General features: G+C 33.4%; 1 protein-coding gene across 15 annotated transcripts in view; it reads right to left on the bottom strand.

Annotated features, from left to right (window-relative positions):
* Positions 1–18,345, bottom strand: part of CACNA2D1 (calcium voltage-gated channel auxiliary subunit alpha2delta 1) — a 512,731-nt gene that overhangs the window by 81,305 nt on the left and 413,081 nt on the right. For all 15 annotated transcript variants that reach the window (XM_073238917.1, XM_073238921.1, XM_073238916.1 and 12 more), the window contains exons 13-16: positions 6,460–6,538; positions 5,570–5,619; positions 4,276–4,365; positions 407–484 (exon numbers count right to left, since the gene is read on the bottom strand). In XM_073238917.1, coding sequence (XP_073095018.1) covers positions 407–484; positions 4,276–4,365; positions 5,570–5,619; positions 6,460–6,538 — 297 coding nt within the window. The remainder of the gene's footprint in view (positions 1–406; positions 485–4,275; positions 4,366–5,569; positions 5,620–6,459; positions 6,539–18,345) is intronic.

The raw sequence follows: 18,345 nt of genomic DNA, 5'->3' as shown, positions 1-18,345 counted from the left end.
GAGGAGGAATGAATGATTCAGTAATACCTGATACAAACATCACCACGGTTTTGCTCTTTGGATTTTTCTTTCTCAACTCCATGGATATATTAGATGCATTTAAAAAATGTGCATGCAATAAGTATTGCCCATTTATCTTGTAACTACTCCCAGAGTCTGAACTTGTGTTCTCATCAGGTCATTGTTACATAGAGTTAAGCTGAATCTTGGCTCTGGGGAAACAGAGAACTTGACCTGCATTTCCTTTTCCCAGGTGGTTATCACAAGAACAGCTGTGGCCTTTTATTCTGGCCTCACAAGATGGTTACAGTGTATGTACTTCCTTATAGAATTATCTTATCCACACTGAGCTTCAGCGTCATAGTTTATCATTTATTATTATTAATTTTATCAATTAACTTTTAACCTTTAAGTTTGTCTTATTTTCCACTTGGCCAGTTATGTTGAAGACAGGAAGAGTTCCAGTAATGACAAGTCCCAGTTCCTAAAAATAGATGCCAAGAGCAAAGGAAAATTAAAATTACAATTTAAACTCTGTCATTCTGCATTCATCTTTGATATCTGACACTGCATTTTATACTTTACAAAGAACTGCAAAAAAATCTGCTAATTGATTGTAAGCCTATTTTATTAAGAAATCAATGAAAATGTCTTGGAAATAATCAGAGTAATAATTAGGCAGCTATTGAAGCATGCAACATCTAAAAGAATACTGTAAGAGAGCACTGAACATAACTTAAAATTAAAAAAAATCAAATGACACTAAACATTTCAGTAACCCTGCTCCCCCACTCTTTTTCACACAGTGGTCATTTGTGTGATATCAGGGGCCTTCGTGAGCAGAGTGATATTATAATATTGTTTCAAATGATTTATTCACCTTCCTTTGTTGTAGGTTCATTCTTGATTTTTTTATGCCCTAAGCCAAAGGTTTCATGCTGAATCAGAAACATGTAGTAGAAGGATATTATAAACAGAAGAAATATGCTATTGACACTGCATTTCTGGGATAGTCTATGTAAATTCATAGTGTTCAAAAGAAGCAATATTGCTTTTAAATACTGTCCAAAATGAATAGTAGTTTTTGACAAGGTAAAATGATGCAGAAAACTTGTTAAGCATCAAATATCAAAGTCCAGTCATGAAGCAGTTTAGTGTAACAAAAATAATGACACATTACTCATCAGATGCAGAAAATTTCATGTTAAATTATTCCATGAAGGTTAGTTGAAATAAACTGGTTTTCAACTCAGAGGCTGCATTTTTTAAACAGCCATCTGTGACAGTTACATACTTTATTTACCACTGTTTCTTATCAAAACTATACTTTCAACAAAATTACTTTTAAGTCACATTGAACAATTATTGTGTTGAATATTTTGAATTCACTGAGATAATATTAGTAACCCTCTTGTGAATAATGACCCCACATCCAAATCTCATGACCCCTGTTCTAAATCCAGAAACAGCATGGTCTCATAGAGAAAATGTCTTAGGCTATGGTTTATAATTGTGCATGTGGGAAGCCCAAAAACAACGCGAATTTATTAGTGAGGAAGGACAATCAGAGACAGGCTTTCAGCACAAGATAACAAATCGTGACAAAGAAAAGCAAGCAAACAACTACACTTAGGATAGGTAATATATATTGTGCTCTCTATTCAGGCTTAAGCAAGAACATTTGACAGTGCACACGTTAATATGCAAATTAATATTCAGAGTGAACATTTCCCACCTCAATGAAGTCAGATTAGAGATAATTTATAAAGCTAATATCCAAGAGAGAATTCAGTAAAGATTCCTTTTCACAAATCTCCTGAGTTGTAATGTATGTGCATGGTTTTAAAATGCTAGCATGACATAAGGAAAGGTATATCCAGATGCAATCTTCATTTATGTCACTGTCACATTGATCAGAATACTATATTTTCCTTCGAAATATAGTAAATATGTGCCCTAAAATGAGACACTCAATTCTAGCATGTGATATAAAATTACGGATGAACTCACTGATACCTAATTTTTATTTTCTCCCTCACTTATTAGACCAAAAATCCTGTACTCTATTCCTAGGCACTATGAAAGTCTAGAGAATGAAAAAAAAGAAAGAAAACAAGATTTATGCTCCCTTGGATTATTTGATACTTATTTTCTAGGGCCCAGTTTTTTTCATCTCTCTCCCTCTCCTTTGGTACAATGAATCTCAGTTTATCTCCCAAATAAAATGAACCCTCCACAATATCGTCCTAGTCTTGTTTTGGTCCTTATCCCCCATTACCTCTGAAAGTGACGGAGGTACCGCTCCGTCAGGATGCCCGGCGCCTCCACGGCCTTCATGCCGCACTTCCTCTATGCGTTTCCCTCAGCGTCAGCTGTGGAGACCTGACCCGGACTCGCATGGTCGGCTAAAATATCACCGTCTTTCTGACCTCACCTTGATCCATCTGCAAATATATGGCTTTTTTCTTCTGAATTTACAGAGCTCTTCTCATTTTTCTCATGGTATTTACTACATCTTATTTTGCATATTACCTTTTCCTTCTTAACCTAACTGTTAATTTGACCGGCATATATTTTGAATCTGCTGTGTGCAGAGATTATCAACACATAATTAGACATACAAGATGGGTCACTTTTCATTCTCAAGTTAGCAAAAAGAATGCTCTGTGGGTCCGCTGACTAGCCAACACATGTTTTTTTTTTTTTACATTTAGTTTCAGCTTATCGAACAGCATTATTTAGAACCAAACTCTCCTTCTAAAGTCATTTGTGCTATCAGGAAGAACCTTACCAACAATGCAGACATGCTGGTTAATGAGCTTCTGCTCATAGGAAACACAACAGGACATGATTACTGACTCCTCCTATCATACTCTGTCCCTGATGGATTTGGGAAAGCGAAACATTCTGACCGTGCCTTTAGATGACCATGTGACCTTAAATAAATATGTGACGTCAGGAAGGAACCCTGGACGGTAATTTTAGCCAGGGCTTGAGGTAAGCAGGCTTCACTTTATCTTTCTTAGCATGCAAAGCTGCTGCTAACTGTGTCTATTTTTCTTCTAACTTCCTGTATGTGTTTATTTTATAAGAACCAAATGATAAGTAATTCTAAGTGGGTTGCATTTTGTCCTTGGGGTTCATTGCATTCAGAAAAGAAAAGTAGTATCAGCATATAAGTGGACTCCAAGTAGGAAAAAGGGTTACTGAATCAGCATTTACTTTTCAGGGCTCAGTGTTTTGATTCTCTTTGATATAATAACATCAGTAAAATCACAAATCAAGTCTTCTCGTTAAGTTTAAGCATATGAATACATCTTAATTATGATAATTAACATTACATTTATAACTTTCACATCAGGAAAGTAACAATTGCATTGAAATAAGATTTCTCAACTTTGGCCACACTGACATGGTGAACTAGGCAATTGTGTTGGGGGAGGGGTTGTTCTGTGCACTGTAGGGTGTTGGGCAGGATCCCTGGGCTCATTCCAGTATCAGACAGCAGCAAGCCCTCCCCATCCCTGTGAGGACAATCAAAATATCTACAGATACTTCCAAATGATCTGTGAGAGGCAAAATCAGCCCCACTTGAGAACCACTGCTTTGAAATTTGATGAAACACCTGTTTGAAAATTTCACTTGTGCAATGCATGATTCAACACATTTTTATTGTTTCACATTAGATTTGATCACCTCAGTGGCCTCTTTTCATAAATATCTGGGGCTGTATCTAAATCAAAAGATTATAAATGAAGAGGAGAGGTGATTAGGTTTGTGATGATTCAAGGAGGGTAAGACACTTGCCCATCTAGTTGCACGCACTTCTGAGTTCCAGGGTCCGACTTGAGTTGTGGAGGCTATTTATACAAGCTTCACTAGCTGAAGTCTACTTTAGAAATACTTTTTCCAAAATTCTTTGTTTAAAATCTTTAGTAATAGATACTAATTCACATGTTAGTATTTACATAAGAATTCACAAAGTATTTGAAATGCCCACAGATTTAAGATTTGAGGTTTGAATTTCCATATTCTCCATGAATCAACTAGAAAAATTAAGAGAACACTTTACATTTGTGGTTCTCCACTACCCACAAATCCCAGTTTTTATATAAAATATCTGAATTCTAGCAAAGAAGGTTGTGATAGAAGGCATTTTAGACAGGATTTAATGAAAGAGGAAAGAGAAATGTCACCTAGAAAGCCGAGAAAGAAGCAGGAGTCACCGTGTGTTTTTGTTAGTGGCAGTCTACTGAGGAATAGCCAATCTCTTACCAGCGCATCCAGGTACACATTAGTCCACTGGACTTGCTTAGCTTTGTCTCCTGCTAAAACCATTGGTCTTCCCAGAACATCCAAATATTCCTATTTATTAAAAAAAATGTTTTTTCAGTGGTTGAAACTACAAAGGCCATGTTGAAAAATATATCTACCCATAGGAAAAATCATCTACTCAAACATGAATATGAAATCAAAGTTGTTTTGAGATAAGTATATAAGCATTTAATTCTTACCTGGCAACTTCATAAATAGTATGTCTCCATACTCTGAATCAACAACACTTGAGTTATATTATTTGTACAATATATCTACCCTAGTATTTTTCTAGTAACAAAACATTCTCTTTCTGAAGTACAGCCAATGATAAGTGAAATACATTCCTTGTGAATTGTTTTATGTTAATCTAAACTACTTAAGGCTCTGTGATTTACTGATAGAAATGCACAAATTTGAAATAATGAAACAGTCACATACTGGCTTTTAGATCACAGATTGTTTGGCTGAAATTCAAAACTACATTTAAACATATCAAAAAATAAATGAAATACTGTGCCAAATCAAGACATTAGACTCAAATGCAGCTGCTGTTTCAACATTCAATGCATTCAGTATGCATTTCTGCAAACACCAGTTATTTATTCTAAATTTTGACTTAGTCTATTTTGTAGATCCTCAATTATGTTTAAGATTGAGTAATGATTTTAAATAGTAATTTATGAATATTTAAACATAATACATATTTGAATCAACTTAATTGCTTCAATCTACAAAGTTATTTAACAGGCATGTCTCCAACTGGTGTAGAAAAACTGTCTCCTTTTTATAAATTTGTTTTAAACAGGCAAACGTATCTTCAGGTGTTATTTGGGAGGTAATCTAAAATTTGGCTATGACCTTGTGTAATCTGTCCAAAATAATTACTGTTTAGTTTTCTGTGTGGTACCTACAACTTGAAAGAACTCATTTAAATGATATGCAATAGAACCAAGTTTAATTTATATGAGATGAGATTGTTAGTAAATTTGATTTTATTTTTTATGACATTTTTAACAACCTGCAAGAACAATATACTCAGTTTTTTTCACCTGAGTTTTAGATGTTCAAAAACACTTGGAACCTTAATGAAATAAAAACCAACATATTATCATGTTACTCAACATTTTGTTACAAATGTAATATTATGGATGATTCTTTTCATTCTCCTTATCTCCTCCATATTGAGCATATTTATAGCAGAAAAGAAATGCCTTATGCTGTGAAAAATTAAAGAAATACTAAATAACTATACCTGAGTGTTGATTCTTATTGCTCCAATGGAAGGAATTTCATAATAGTAACCTGAAAAAAATTATATATTTAATATTATATAGTAATGATGGGCCACAAACTTATTTAACGGCTTTGTAGGAGGAAAGGACATTTTTTTCACTTTTAAATAATCAAGTCCTTTAATATCAATACCAGTGATAAATCTGGAAAAAGATTAATATATTCTCATAAGTGCACTGGCTTTATGAAAAATCTTGCTACATTTCTTAGATTATATAAAATAAGTGTTATCTTTTACAAAGCAGTCGAGAACCTGTCATTAAAAATATTTCATTGGAGAAATTATTAAGATGTATTACTATAAGTATCTGGCAATTATTTATATATCTGCCTAAATAAAATTTTGGTTCTCTTTATTACTATGTGATCAATTTATTTTTCAAATAACATCTTGTTTTTTTTTTTCTACTCAGAGAAAATATGGGCTCACTACACAAAATCTGAATTACCTAGGAATATGTAAGAATACATTTAAGAAAAACCAATAATCAGAAAAAAAATGTGTACATATATCACACTTTCTCATACCTTAATTTACATCACTTGGATATTCCTCTATTCTTAATTTTTCATATAAGATTATATTTGATAAGTAACATTCAATAAAATATATTCCTTTATCAATGTGCAATATGATCAGATGCCTGAATTTTTATAACATGTGACACTAATGTTGAGGTCTGTGTCTATGTTTTCTCTAAGGAAATGTATTCAGTATCTTATTCTTGGCTTCATTCCTATATAACTTAGCAAGAATTTTGGATTATTTTAAATGATAAAATATAGAACCAATAACTACCAAATTATTTTTCCTGTAATAAAATGTGGTCAAGAGAACCAATATACTACCTTTATTTTCGCAGGCCATCCACTGAATAGGTCCCCTGTCATAATTATGTTGACCAACTGAAAATGTGAATACACGTACCTGGTAAATTGAAAAACAGATATTTGTTAGGCTGCATAAAGTTTAATTAAATGGCAAAACAAAATAGCTGAAATAAAAGCATGTTTTTTAGTTGATTAATGTGACATGAAATACCAAGGCCAGTACATTCAAGAAGGCACCAGAGAGATGGAATGACCCACTACAACCACGGGCGTCAGTTCCTTTGAGCCGCCTTGCACCACATGGCAGGCCTGTGCTGGTAGGAGAAATGGCATCTTTTCATGCAGCCCAACCCACCCTCCTCTGTCTCACCTGGTTAAAACCACTATCCACATATCTAGGGACTGAAAACAAAGCAATAAACAAAAATCCTATCAGAGGTATGTGGTTATAAAAATAAAAATGTATACAAGAGGCCCTTACACTTTTAGTTGCATTAGGCAATTATATTTAGTGATGGTTTCATTACTTTCACAACATGGAAATACTTAGGATGTACATGTATGCTTATGGTGTTAAGTATATAACTTATTTTCTATAAAAGAGACTGGCATATAGAAATAAATAGTTTAAGCTCCTAGGATTTTTAAAGGGAGTGGAAACGCTGACTGTGCCTAACATACTATAAAATATGCAAATATTTAAAACTTCAATTAAGATAGCTTTTACATTATAGTAATTTAGAAGATAAATTCAGTTGTCAACAAATATTTAATGAAATGGCTATTTAACACACATTGATTTTTACAATTCAGTTTTCTAAGTAAGCCAATATTCTATGTTCAACATAACATTTTAGCTTTTTCTAAAGATAAACATGCAGAAAATCACTTTTCCATGAATTTGTCTGGTTTGAACTATGTTAAGCACTTTTCTCTAATTCATGTCGATTGCCTGTTTGAATTGACATTTTCTAATTGTTTCGTCTGTTTCATCTTTTGCACATGATTGCAGAGCACAAATCTCAAAAGAGATTTCACATCTGTTTTCTGTTCTTTCACTAGTCTCGGCCACACAGAGATCACATCACAACAATCCCTGACCCAAAATGTACATTGGGGATGTTGCTGTTTTACTTGTAAAGTTTTACGTGAGCTACCCTTCAGGCACCCAGGTTGCTTGCAGCTAGATGTGTAACAGGCCGTTTGGTGGGCATGCCTGAGTTTTAATCACTTCGAATCACAAGGACACACGGATGCTTCTGGGATAACAGAAGCTGCTGACACCTACATGCCTCTCCCTCTTTCTCTCTCAATATCTCAAGATGCAAGTTTCACTTTCTTAAATTCTTCAACTGGGGCATTTACTGGGTTGTCTCTATATTTCAATGTCATGTTACTGCTTACACTGTTGAAGTTACTTCTTCAACATGTGTTTATGAAAATATTTCCATATGGAAATATTTTCATAAACAGGTTGGCCACCCTACCAATAATTCGGTTTAGCTGCCATACCTTAAACCATTGTCATATGAGTTCTAGGCAGGGAAAAAATCCAGATGTTCCAGAAAGCACTTGGGGATCTCCTTCATAATTGACATTGGAAAGAGAGTCTCCAGGTTTTAACTTAAAGTACTGCTTTGTATAGTTGCTCCTTTACTACAAAACTGTTCTAGAAAAATATTTTCCATAAAAGACTTTACAGTAAAAAGAAATAAATGAACAACACTAAATGAATTATTGTATCTATATCCCTGGAAAGCAAGCATTTCTAAAAACATAGAGGCTACACTTAGACACATACTGTGTGATTATTTTGACTGCTGTTATTCATCAAACAGTACCAATAAAGACAACTCAGCCAAAAAACAGTCTTAAAGCAAAACAAAACAAAACAATACCAACAAAATTTGTTGCTTCATATGTTGTTCTACAAAGTTTTGCTTAACCCCCATGGGTTGCTTAGATGGAGACTTCAGAGATTGTCCAAATTAAGGAATTCAGAATCAGAGCTGGGTGTGGAAATGCATGTTCTGTCACAATTAATTATAATTTTATGAAATTTTAAAACACTTAACTTTTTTCTTGCCTCTCAGTTCATTTCTCACATGGATCCTTGGCTATCTGACCGTAAACTGTCTTAACTGATTAGATCACTCCCATATTACAGATGTATGGTTTGTACTCCTTTTCTCAATTCTTATTTGCCTTACAATAGACATTTTTAAGACACTATTTTTCTGAAATTTTCCTCTCAATAGTTACTAAGATCTTCAGATTACAAATCCAACCTTCTTTTTATAATTTCTGCAGCTGCCTTTCCATTACAATATTTACAAAAGGCAGTATATCTAATTTTCTTGGTGGACATACACGTCACGCATATTTAACACAGGCACACATGTACTAAATGATTTTATGATTATGGCAAAATTTTCTGAAATGATTTTATAAATATGTATTTGATAAAATGTTTAATGTAAGTCACTCAAACTTTCTAATTCTTTAGATGACAATGAAAAATTCAATATACAAATTATTTCAATCCCAGGTGCCATATCCATGCTGCTTCTGGCTTCGCTTTACACATTTTAGCTAATTATGTAATAAGCATTTTAACTTCATTGATTTCACATGGATGTACAATACACATGTTATAGTGCATGTACAGCACTAACTGGTGAAATTTCAAAGAGCATTTCTGCACTCTAACTGTCCATTTGAAATTTTAGATGGATAGTGTCACTCGTCCTGTTCCACACTCTATTGCTGCCACCCTGTGGAGCAGTCAATGAACTAGCACTAAAATTCCTGGGACCTAACCCATGGAGTAACTGCAGTCAGCTCATTCTGTTTTTCCCTTCTTCAAATACACTGTTCTTGCTTAGCTAAACTTTTGTGCAAAGAGAAAAATTAAGTCATTCTTTGAAACGTGCACAATTTAAAAATTAAGGAAAATACTCTCCCAGATGTATCTTTTTAGAGATTTTTTCTTAGTATATCTGCATGGTCTTACATAAAAACAGAGATATATGTTTGCTTCTGTGAGGGTGAAATATGAGATGTATACAGTGAGAGATAGCCTTGAGAAATATTTTTCATATTGTCTTTAAAAACCATGTCTTAACAGAAATAACAGGCAAAGGTTGTATTGAATAAATACTGGACTGGGTTAAAACAGTTCCAAGATTGCACTGTATCTACATAGTGGAAGCAAACATTTATTAAATGAAAAAAAAAGTGAATATCTAAATGAGCGGGTCTCAGCTTCTTACCAGAGGGATCTAAGACAAACTTTGTTACCATGCAACATATGAATCAGTTGATTGTAATACAGCAGAGCCAAAACCAGGATGACAGTCATCTTGCATTTTGTAACTGGGGTAGCTTCATTATACTTACATAATTGTAAATTCTTAATCTTCTTATTGTATGTTGCATAGATTGCTCAATAAAGTTGAACAAAATTTTCAGGCAAAAAAAGTATACTTAATATACTTACACCATTTATGTACTATATTATTCCTAGAAGGTGAAAAAATTCTCATAATTGTTGACTCCTACTTAGTTATATAAGCATATAATGTATAAAAACAATAATATAAAAGCAATAATATCACTGAGGGCATATTTAATAAATGTTAAAATAATTTAAAAACAATTATTAGTTGCAAATTTATCTCCTATTACCTTCAGTTATTTAAAATTTCAAAAACCATTTTTTTCTCTGAACAGAATATTACAATTCCAACAATTCAGAGTTGTTATGTCAAGCCTGGCCTACTTGATCAGAAAAAACTTTAATTCAGAGCAAATGGGGTCATTCAAATTTTTTAATTCATTTTTTCCTTAAATAAAACACTGACATAACTTTATCCTACAGCTCTGGACTTTGGCTAATCTGTTTTTTATTTTTTGTTTTGTTTGTTGACTGAAGTACTTGTCTTCAATTAAGATTTTTCCAAAGCTACAGGGTCAACTGATTTTAAAGAGCCATAGGAATTTGTTTCCCAGCACTACATACACAGTTACTGGAAACTGTCACTTCAACAATTATCAGTTACCCAGAGTTCAAGTTTAATTTACAATAGGCAGATCTCCAAGGAATAATGGAAATGAGACTATGAAGAAAGGAAGCAAATAAAACTAAAATAAAAACTTCAGTTATCGAAACATGCTACAAAAATTATGTCAGAAGTGGGTTTTATTAATTTACTGTGTACTAAAATGTTTGGCATTAAGCCTATAAAAATATTAGATTGGACTGAATATTTTAGGAGAAAATCCTGCACTGGTTTCCATAATTCACAAGTGCACCAGAATCCAAGTGTTTGAATAACCCACATCTCTAGGTTTAAAGCATTATGAAATAAATAAGTGTCCAAATGCATCTTTCACACTTAATTTATTAAAAAGCCCAATGATCTGAAAGGTATTTTCAGTCTGAAAAGTTTTGATGACTTAGTTTAATCCATCTTGGCCTCTTATGGCTCTAAGCAGTATGTCTAGAGGTAAAGCTTTACTGTCTGCCTGAAAAGAAGGCTCCTGGGTGGGCAGATGACTGGTAGAGTCACAATGTTGCCAGTAAGAGAGAGAGACAGACAGACAGACAGACAGACAGACAGATGACCAGTGAGGTACATTCCACAGGGGGTTATGAAACTTGGACTGCCAATCATTTAAATTCTTGACTCTGCCTTGTAGAGAATCTGTAGGACAGTCAACAAGTTACTTAACTTCTCAAATTTTGGTTTTATTATTTTCAAAACAGGGATGAAGATGATGGTAATAAAAATACTTTTTATCTTATGATTATTCCAGTTGTAAGTAAAATGATAGATGAAGAGCTGTAAATGTAAGCTCAATAAATATTAGTGATGGTAATGATGAAGTGATGACAACATCCCACAGCGATGGTGAAGATGATGACTTCGTCTTCTGTAGTCAAAACATCAGAACTCACTGAGGACACATGTCCACTAGCGGCCCATTAGCCTTTCACACCTCAAAAAGAACTCAAAATAACACCTTTCTAGAGAAACATATTCAGCTCACTTTTTTATACTTAGCAATAAACTTTGAAGGAAAGGAACCAATGTTGTCTGAACACCATCCTGTCCATATGAGGTATGTTTATATGAGATTTCCCAGTGTCTGACAGAGCCAGGAATTCAATCAATGACTACTGAATAAGTAAATAACACAAAACAACTTGAAAAAGGAAAACAAAATTCTGTAAGTTATATGGTCTTAAAAAATTCTATAAATCATGTAGGTTTTGCCTAATGATATTAAAAAACTGAGATGGTATTTCTCTCACATATTTTACAAGTGCATGCGTAACAGATACATGCCTTCAGACGATGTTGGTAGTTTCAACTTATTAATGACAATGATAACCAATCACTCTCAAATAATCAGATTATGAGGAGGTAATTTGGGGTTCTCCTTCCATCCATGCACATTTATAGTGCTTGAAAATGGGAGAATGAACTATGGGTACATTGCATTTTCAAGTTACTTGTAGTTCTGCAAAGACTATCAGTTCAGAGGGCAAAAAATAAGCAATACACTGATTTATTTCAGATGTTCTTCTTGGGTAATGCCAAATTCTTCAGTGATACTCATAATGTGGGTACTCATGAAAAACTATGTGTCAGACTGATTACGGTGAATGAAAAGGTGCCATCAATTTTTTATATACACTTAGGCCCTCCCTACTTATAAGATGACATATACAACAGTAGAACATCAATTTTATTCCACATTTCAATTATAGGAAAAAATATATTGCTTCAAATTATTTTCTTTTAAAAGAAGAAAAAGGTTATTGAGTTTTTCTAACATTTACACATCATTCTATTGTTTACCTTAGGAGAATATTTATTTATATGTTCAACATATCAGTAAATATTTAACAATTACTGTGCATCAAGCCCTGTGCTAGCCTCTAAGGATTCAATGGTAGGTTTACAAACTAACAACCCCTACTACATGAAGCTTTTAACTGAGGGGAACTCAAGATAAAAAATATATAATTCACAAGATGAAAAATACATAATTAAAACAATCAAAAAGGGTAATCTAGGAGAAAGAGAACAAGAAGGAAAGATGGTGTTGAAATGCAGATAAAGAAGTTATGTGGGGAAAGGTGATTGATAATTCTAGAAGATTGGGCAAAGAAGACCTTTCTGAGGAGATATATGAGAGTTCTTAGTCTGAGAAGTCAGCAGCAGAAAAAGCCAGACAGAGAGCCTTTTTTGGTATACAGTTTAACACAAAGGGAAATCTCAATTCTAGGTGGTACAAATCTATCTAGAAATTATTTTTCAGGGGCATTTTCTGCTTTTTAACTTTTATGTTATGTTATATTATACACTTTTTGTTTAATGTAATCTTAGCCTCATTTTTCATTAGATTTTAGATATTAAGGATTCTGTATGATGTATGAAAATAGTATTATTCAACCCTGAAGAGAACATATCTGCTATTATTTTCCTTAGTCAAGGGAAGGAATTATCTACATTAACTTTATTCTAAGAGAAACAAATGTAAACAGATCTGTCAAAGACTAGGTCACACACATGCACGCACACCTACTCACCCACACCAATGCCTCTTAAATTGATAATCTCTCTATTGGCAGGGCCAATGTTACTTGTAATTATTGTTTTCAGCTAGTAAATCCAGCATAAATATTTGATTTTTATGAACAAAGATATAGTTCCTATTTAGAAGCTGAAAATCTTTTGGAAACTGTTCTATCTGCCAAAATATCTGAAGTGGAACTTTTTAGAAGCCGTGCATTTGCTATATATAGTATATATTTTGTAAGTTTGAATGGCTTTCATTACCATTTGTCTGAACACTCATTCAACAGGCTTCATTCCTGCCTGATGGGAAGACAGTAGAGAAGGAAGTGCATTACTTTCTCTATCATTTGTTGAAAAACTGACCATTTTCACTCTTAGTATATAAAACACATACATAGTTTCAGCCATTTGTAACTTGCTTTAGATTTTTTGTAAGCTATACATTATTTCTGTTTTGCTCTGACAGAAAAATAAGAAAGATCTGCCAGTAATTTTTTAAAGAATTAAAAAAATATGCATCTATTGTCAGGCAATTCTAACTTTAGTTACTAGCTTTGAAAATTATTCTATGTCATTCATATGCTTTCCTTCCATCTGTTTTTCTCATTCAACTTACTAGTTATTTAAAATTTTTCATTTTATAAATTTTGAATGCCTTTTCATTTTTTGTTAATTCTGAAAATTAAGCTAAGAATCTGAGAATTTTCTTAACTGGCTAGACAATCTTAAGTGTGTACTGCTAACCAATTCCTCTGCTATTCTACAGAAAATCAAGTATCTTTAATTTTGCTAGGCCTGGGAATTATCTTTCAACTCTGTATCTGGTTTTACTTTCCTTTATTCATTTGTTTGGACTCTATGATAGAGTTCATTTTAGTTTTGGCACCATTTTTAAGGAAGTCTCGTCCATATGGGTGAGCCCTAAGGAATGGCATTGCTGCAGCTCAAGATTAGAAAGTGAATACATTTTAATTTGGAACAGCTGTGTGAGAAGATGAACACAGACTTGGTCTTAAAGCTGTACCTATCTATAATCAGGTAGATTAATTCCCAAGAGTTACACATTTCAAAAGAACCCAAACATTTTGTTCTAACATTCAAACCTTTTGGCCTCATTAAATTGTGCTGTCTATCTGCAAGTCTCATTCATCAGCTCTCCAGATATACCTCAGCACACCTATCTGGGTAGCTCTGAATTATTTCTGATGTCATCTTGATGAAAAATGAGCATAAATGAAGCATTCAGCAGCTACATTAATGCCAAGCAAGAGGCTTGGGGAAAAAGTAGGGTTCAAAGTACAGTTATAATCAAACATGGGATTTTTTAAACATCTGAAAGTTTATATTCTACTATATTTGTCAATCTGTCAAACTAAATTTGTCTTTTTGCCATTTGAAAGCTAATGTGGCTAGTGAAATTGTGAGTTGATAAATTTATTATGTAATGAAAATTAATTTTACAGGTTTGGAATTGGTCTGCCAAATATGGTTCAGGTAGTTTTGCCACAGCATTTTAGCCACAAGCATTTTTGCACAGTATTTACCCCATGTAATTAATGGGCTTTAAAAGATGAAAACATGAGGAATAAGATGGACATTCATTAAACAGGACTTAATGAAATACAAAAAATGAATAAAAAAATTAAGACTTTATTTTGTGAAATGCAGAATATTTGAATACATGCAAAATCTGTAGTGTAGACTTATGGCAATATTCCACAATTAGCTGATTTTATTCTGCAGATTATACCTAAACATTAGTCATCAGTCTTTCATTCATAGTATTATAAATTGGTTTTGGCTTGTTGCTTTGTTTCCTTATACAGCACTGCATTTACTCTGGTTTCCCTAAAACTTCTTCCTTCTTTGAAAGAGGTATAAGTTCCCAAATACTAAGATGCATACTTGTAACTGAGCTCGGTACTATGTTGTGAAAGTCTTCTATACTGTTGTTTGATTGACACGTGGCCATTGATAGATGTTCCAAAGTTCTGTGGGAAATGTGGGTTCTAAACTCTTTGCCACTGTATACACCATAATGAGGACAAGATTTATATAATGTAAAATGGGAGGACTGCAGTGGTGAGAAATGAACCCAAACTGTCAGTCAGTTTGATGACACCAACCTGTCAAACCAAACTATCAACCAGTTCGTTTTTTTCTATCTTCTGCATGAAATTATCTTATGGCCAATTAGCTATGTGGCAAAAATATTTGCAGTGAACACGCTTGTGGCAATGATGCCTACAGCAGTCATGCTTACAGTGAAAATACCAGACATGGTTTATCATACACATCCTCACAAAGTAGACCATTATCTTCCCAATCAGTGTCTGTGGCCTGCAATTTCTCAGGAGTGGATGGGTAGGTGGCAGGGAAGTATGAATAAGGAAGGGAAGTTAGAAAGGGTTCCTTGGTTCATCCACAATCATTTGAAACCATATTTGAAGATGGAGAAAAGAATTTCTCTTACACAGCTACACACTATTTTCAATAGGTACATATACACACTATAGCCCCTGGCATAAACAATTAACTATATAAATGTTGTCTTTTTTTCCCAAAGTATAATCGACATTCAATACCTATTAGTTTCAGGTGTACATCAGAATGATTTAATATTTTTACACATAAATAATCCCCATGACTCTAGTTATCATGTGTCACTGCACCAGGCTGTAACAAAGAGTTGTCAGCTGATTTTCAGCAGAAACTTTGCAGGCCAGAAGGTATGCTACATTCGAAGTCCTGAAAGGAAACCACCAACCCAAGAATATTCTCTATCCAGTGACACGACCATTCAGAATTGAGGAGAGATAAAGAGTTTCCCAGAGAAACAAAGCTAAAGGACTCACCATGACCAGGCCTTATATGAAATGTTAAGATGATTCTTTAATTGTTAAAAAAAAAGGCTGTAACTAGAAGAAAATTATCAGAGGGAAATAATTCATTAGTAAAAGCAGACATAGAGCAAAGGTAGTAGATCAATCATATGAAACCAGTATGAAAGTTAAAAGACCAAAGTTATAAAATCATTAATCGATAAAAATTAGTAAGGAATACACAAAATAAAAATATGTGAAGTGTGACAATACATACATAAAACATGGAGGCAGGGAGTGAAAGGTAGTGGTTTTAGAATTTGTTTGAACTTAAATGATCATCAACTTAATATAAATTGCTATATACATGGGATGTTAGATATGAATTTCATGGTTCATACATAAAATGAAAAACCTGTAACAGATACACAATAAATAAATAAATAGGAATCCAAGCATACCACTAAAGAAAGTCATCCAATCACAAGGGAAGACAGCAAGAGAAGGAAGGGAGGAAGGAACAGAGAAGAACTACAAAAACAAGAGAAGAATTAATAAACTGGCAACAAATACATACATATCAACAATTACTTTGAATACAGATGCACTACATATTCAAATCAAAAGAGACAGGGCAACTGGATAAAAAACAAGACCCATCTGCATGCTGCCTATGAGAGAGTCACTTCAGACACAAAGAGACACACAGCTGGAAAGCGAAGGTATTGAAAAAGATATTCCATGCAAACAGAAGAAAAAATCCGAGGTAGCAATACACATTCTTCTCAAGAGCACGTGACAGCTTATATTAGGCCACAAAACAAATCTTAAAAAATTTTAAACGACTGAAATCATATCAACCATCTTTTCCAACCAAAAATGTTATAGAACAAGAAAAAAACTGGAAAAAACACAAACATGTAGAAGCTAAACAACAGGCCACTCAACAACCCACAAGTCAAGGAAGAAATCAAAGTGGAAAGATAAAAAATAACTGGAGACCAATGAAAATGGAAACAGAATGGTTCAAAATCTTTGCAGTAAAAGCATTTCAAGAGGGAAGTGTATAATAGAGGCCAACTTCAAAAAACAAGGAAAATCTCAAACAATCAAACCTTACATCCAAAAGAACTAGAAAAGGGTGAACAAAGCCTAAAGATAGTATAAAAAAGGAAATGATAAAAGGCAGAGCAGAAATAAATGAGACAGAAACTAATAAAAAATAGAAAAGATCAATGAAATTAAGACATGATTCTTTGTAGAGATAAACAAGATTAATAAACCTTTAGTGAGACTCACCAAGAAAAAAAAAGGAGAGGATTCAAACACAGAAATGAAAAGTTACAAGTGACGCCACAGAAATACAATGGATTATAAGAGATTAATATGAAATCCACAAAATTGGACAACCTAGAAAAATTGATAAATTCTTAGAACATACAATCATCCAAGACTGAATTAGGAAGAAAAAAAATCTGAACAGACCATTACTACTAATGAAATTGAACTGGTAATCAAAAACCTCCCAACAAAAAAAATCTAGGACTAGATTCAAAGGTAGATTCTACCAGACATTTAAAGAAGAGTTAATACCTATCCTTCTCAAATTCTTAAAAAAAATAAGAAGAAAGATGCTTCCAATTTCATCCTCAAAGGCCAGAATTATTCTTATACCAAAATCAGACAAGGATAACACAAAAAAATAAAATTACAATATCCCTGATGAACATAGATGCAAAAGTCCTCAGCAAAATATTGGCACATCAAACTCAACAATGCATTAAAAGAATCATTCACTGTAATTAAGTGAGATTTATTCCAGGGATGGAAGATGGTTCCATCAATATCAATAAATTCATCAATGTGATGTGCCACATTAACAAAATGAAGGATAAAACATAGATGATCATCTCAGTAGATGTAGACGAAGCATCTGACACAATTTAACACCCACTCATGAAAAAACTCTCAACAAAGTTGGTACAGAGAGAACATACCTCAATGTAATAAAGGTCATACACAACCAACCCACAGCTAACATACTTCATAGAACAAAGATGAAAGCTTTTCCTCTAAGATCAGGAATAAGACAAGGATGCCCACTCTAGTCACTTTCATTCAACATAATCTGATATCCTTGCCACAGCAATCAGACAAGCAAAAGAAGTAAAAGGCATCTAAATTGGTAAGGAAGAAGTAAAACTGACACATGATACCTTTAGAAAACCCTAAATACCATACTGAAAACTATCATCTCTAGTAAATGAATTCAGTAAAGTTGCAGGACACAAAATTAATATAGAGAAATCTGTTGTGTTTCTATACACTAATAGCAAACTATCAGAAACAGAAATCGAGAAAGCAATTCCATTTATAATAGGATCTGAAGAATAATACATAGGAATAAACACAACCAAGGTGAAAGGCCTGTACACTGAAAACTATTAAACAGTTATGAAAGAAATTAAAGATAACACAAGTAAAAGGAAAGA

Source organism: Manis javanica, chromosome 6 (genome assembly GCF_040802235.1).
Source record: "Manis javanica isolate MJ-LG chromosome 6, MJ_LKY, whole genome shotgun sequence".
In the NCBI taxonomy this organism is placed as follows: Eukaryota; Metazoa; Chordata; class Mammalia; order Pholidota; family Manidae; genus Manis; species Manis javanica.
Note: the sequence above shows the minus strand (reverse complement) of the source record. Positions and strands in the feature narration are given on the sequence as shown.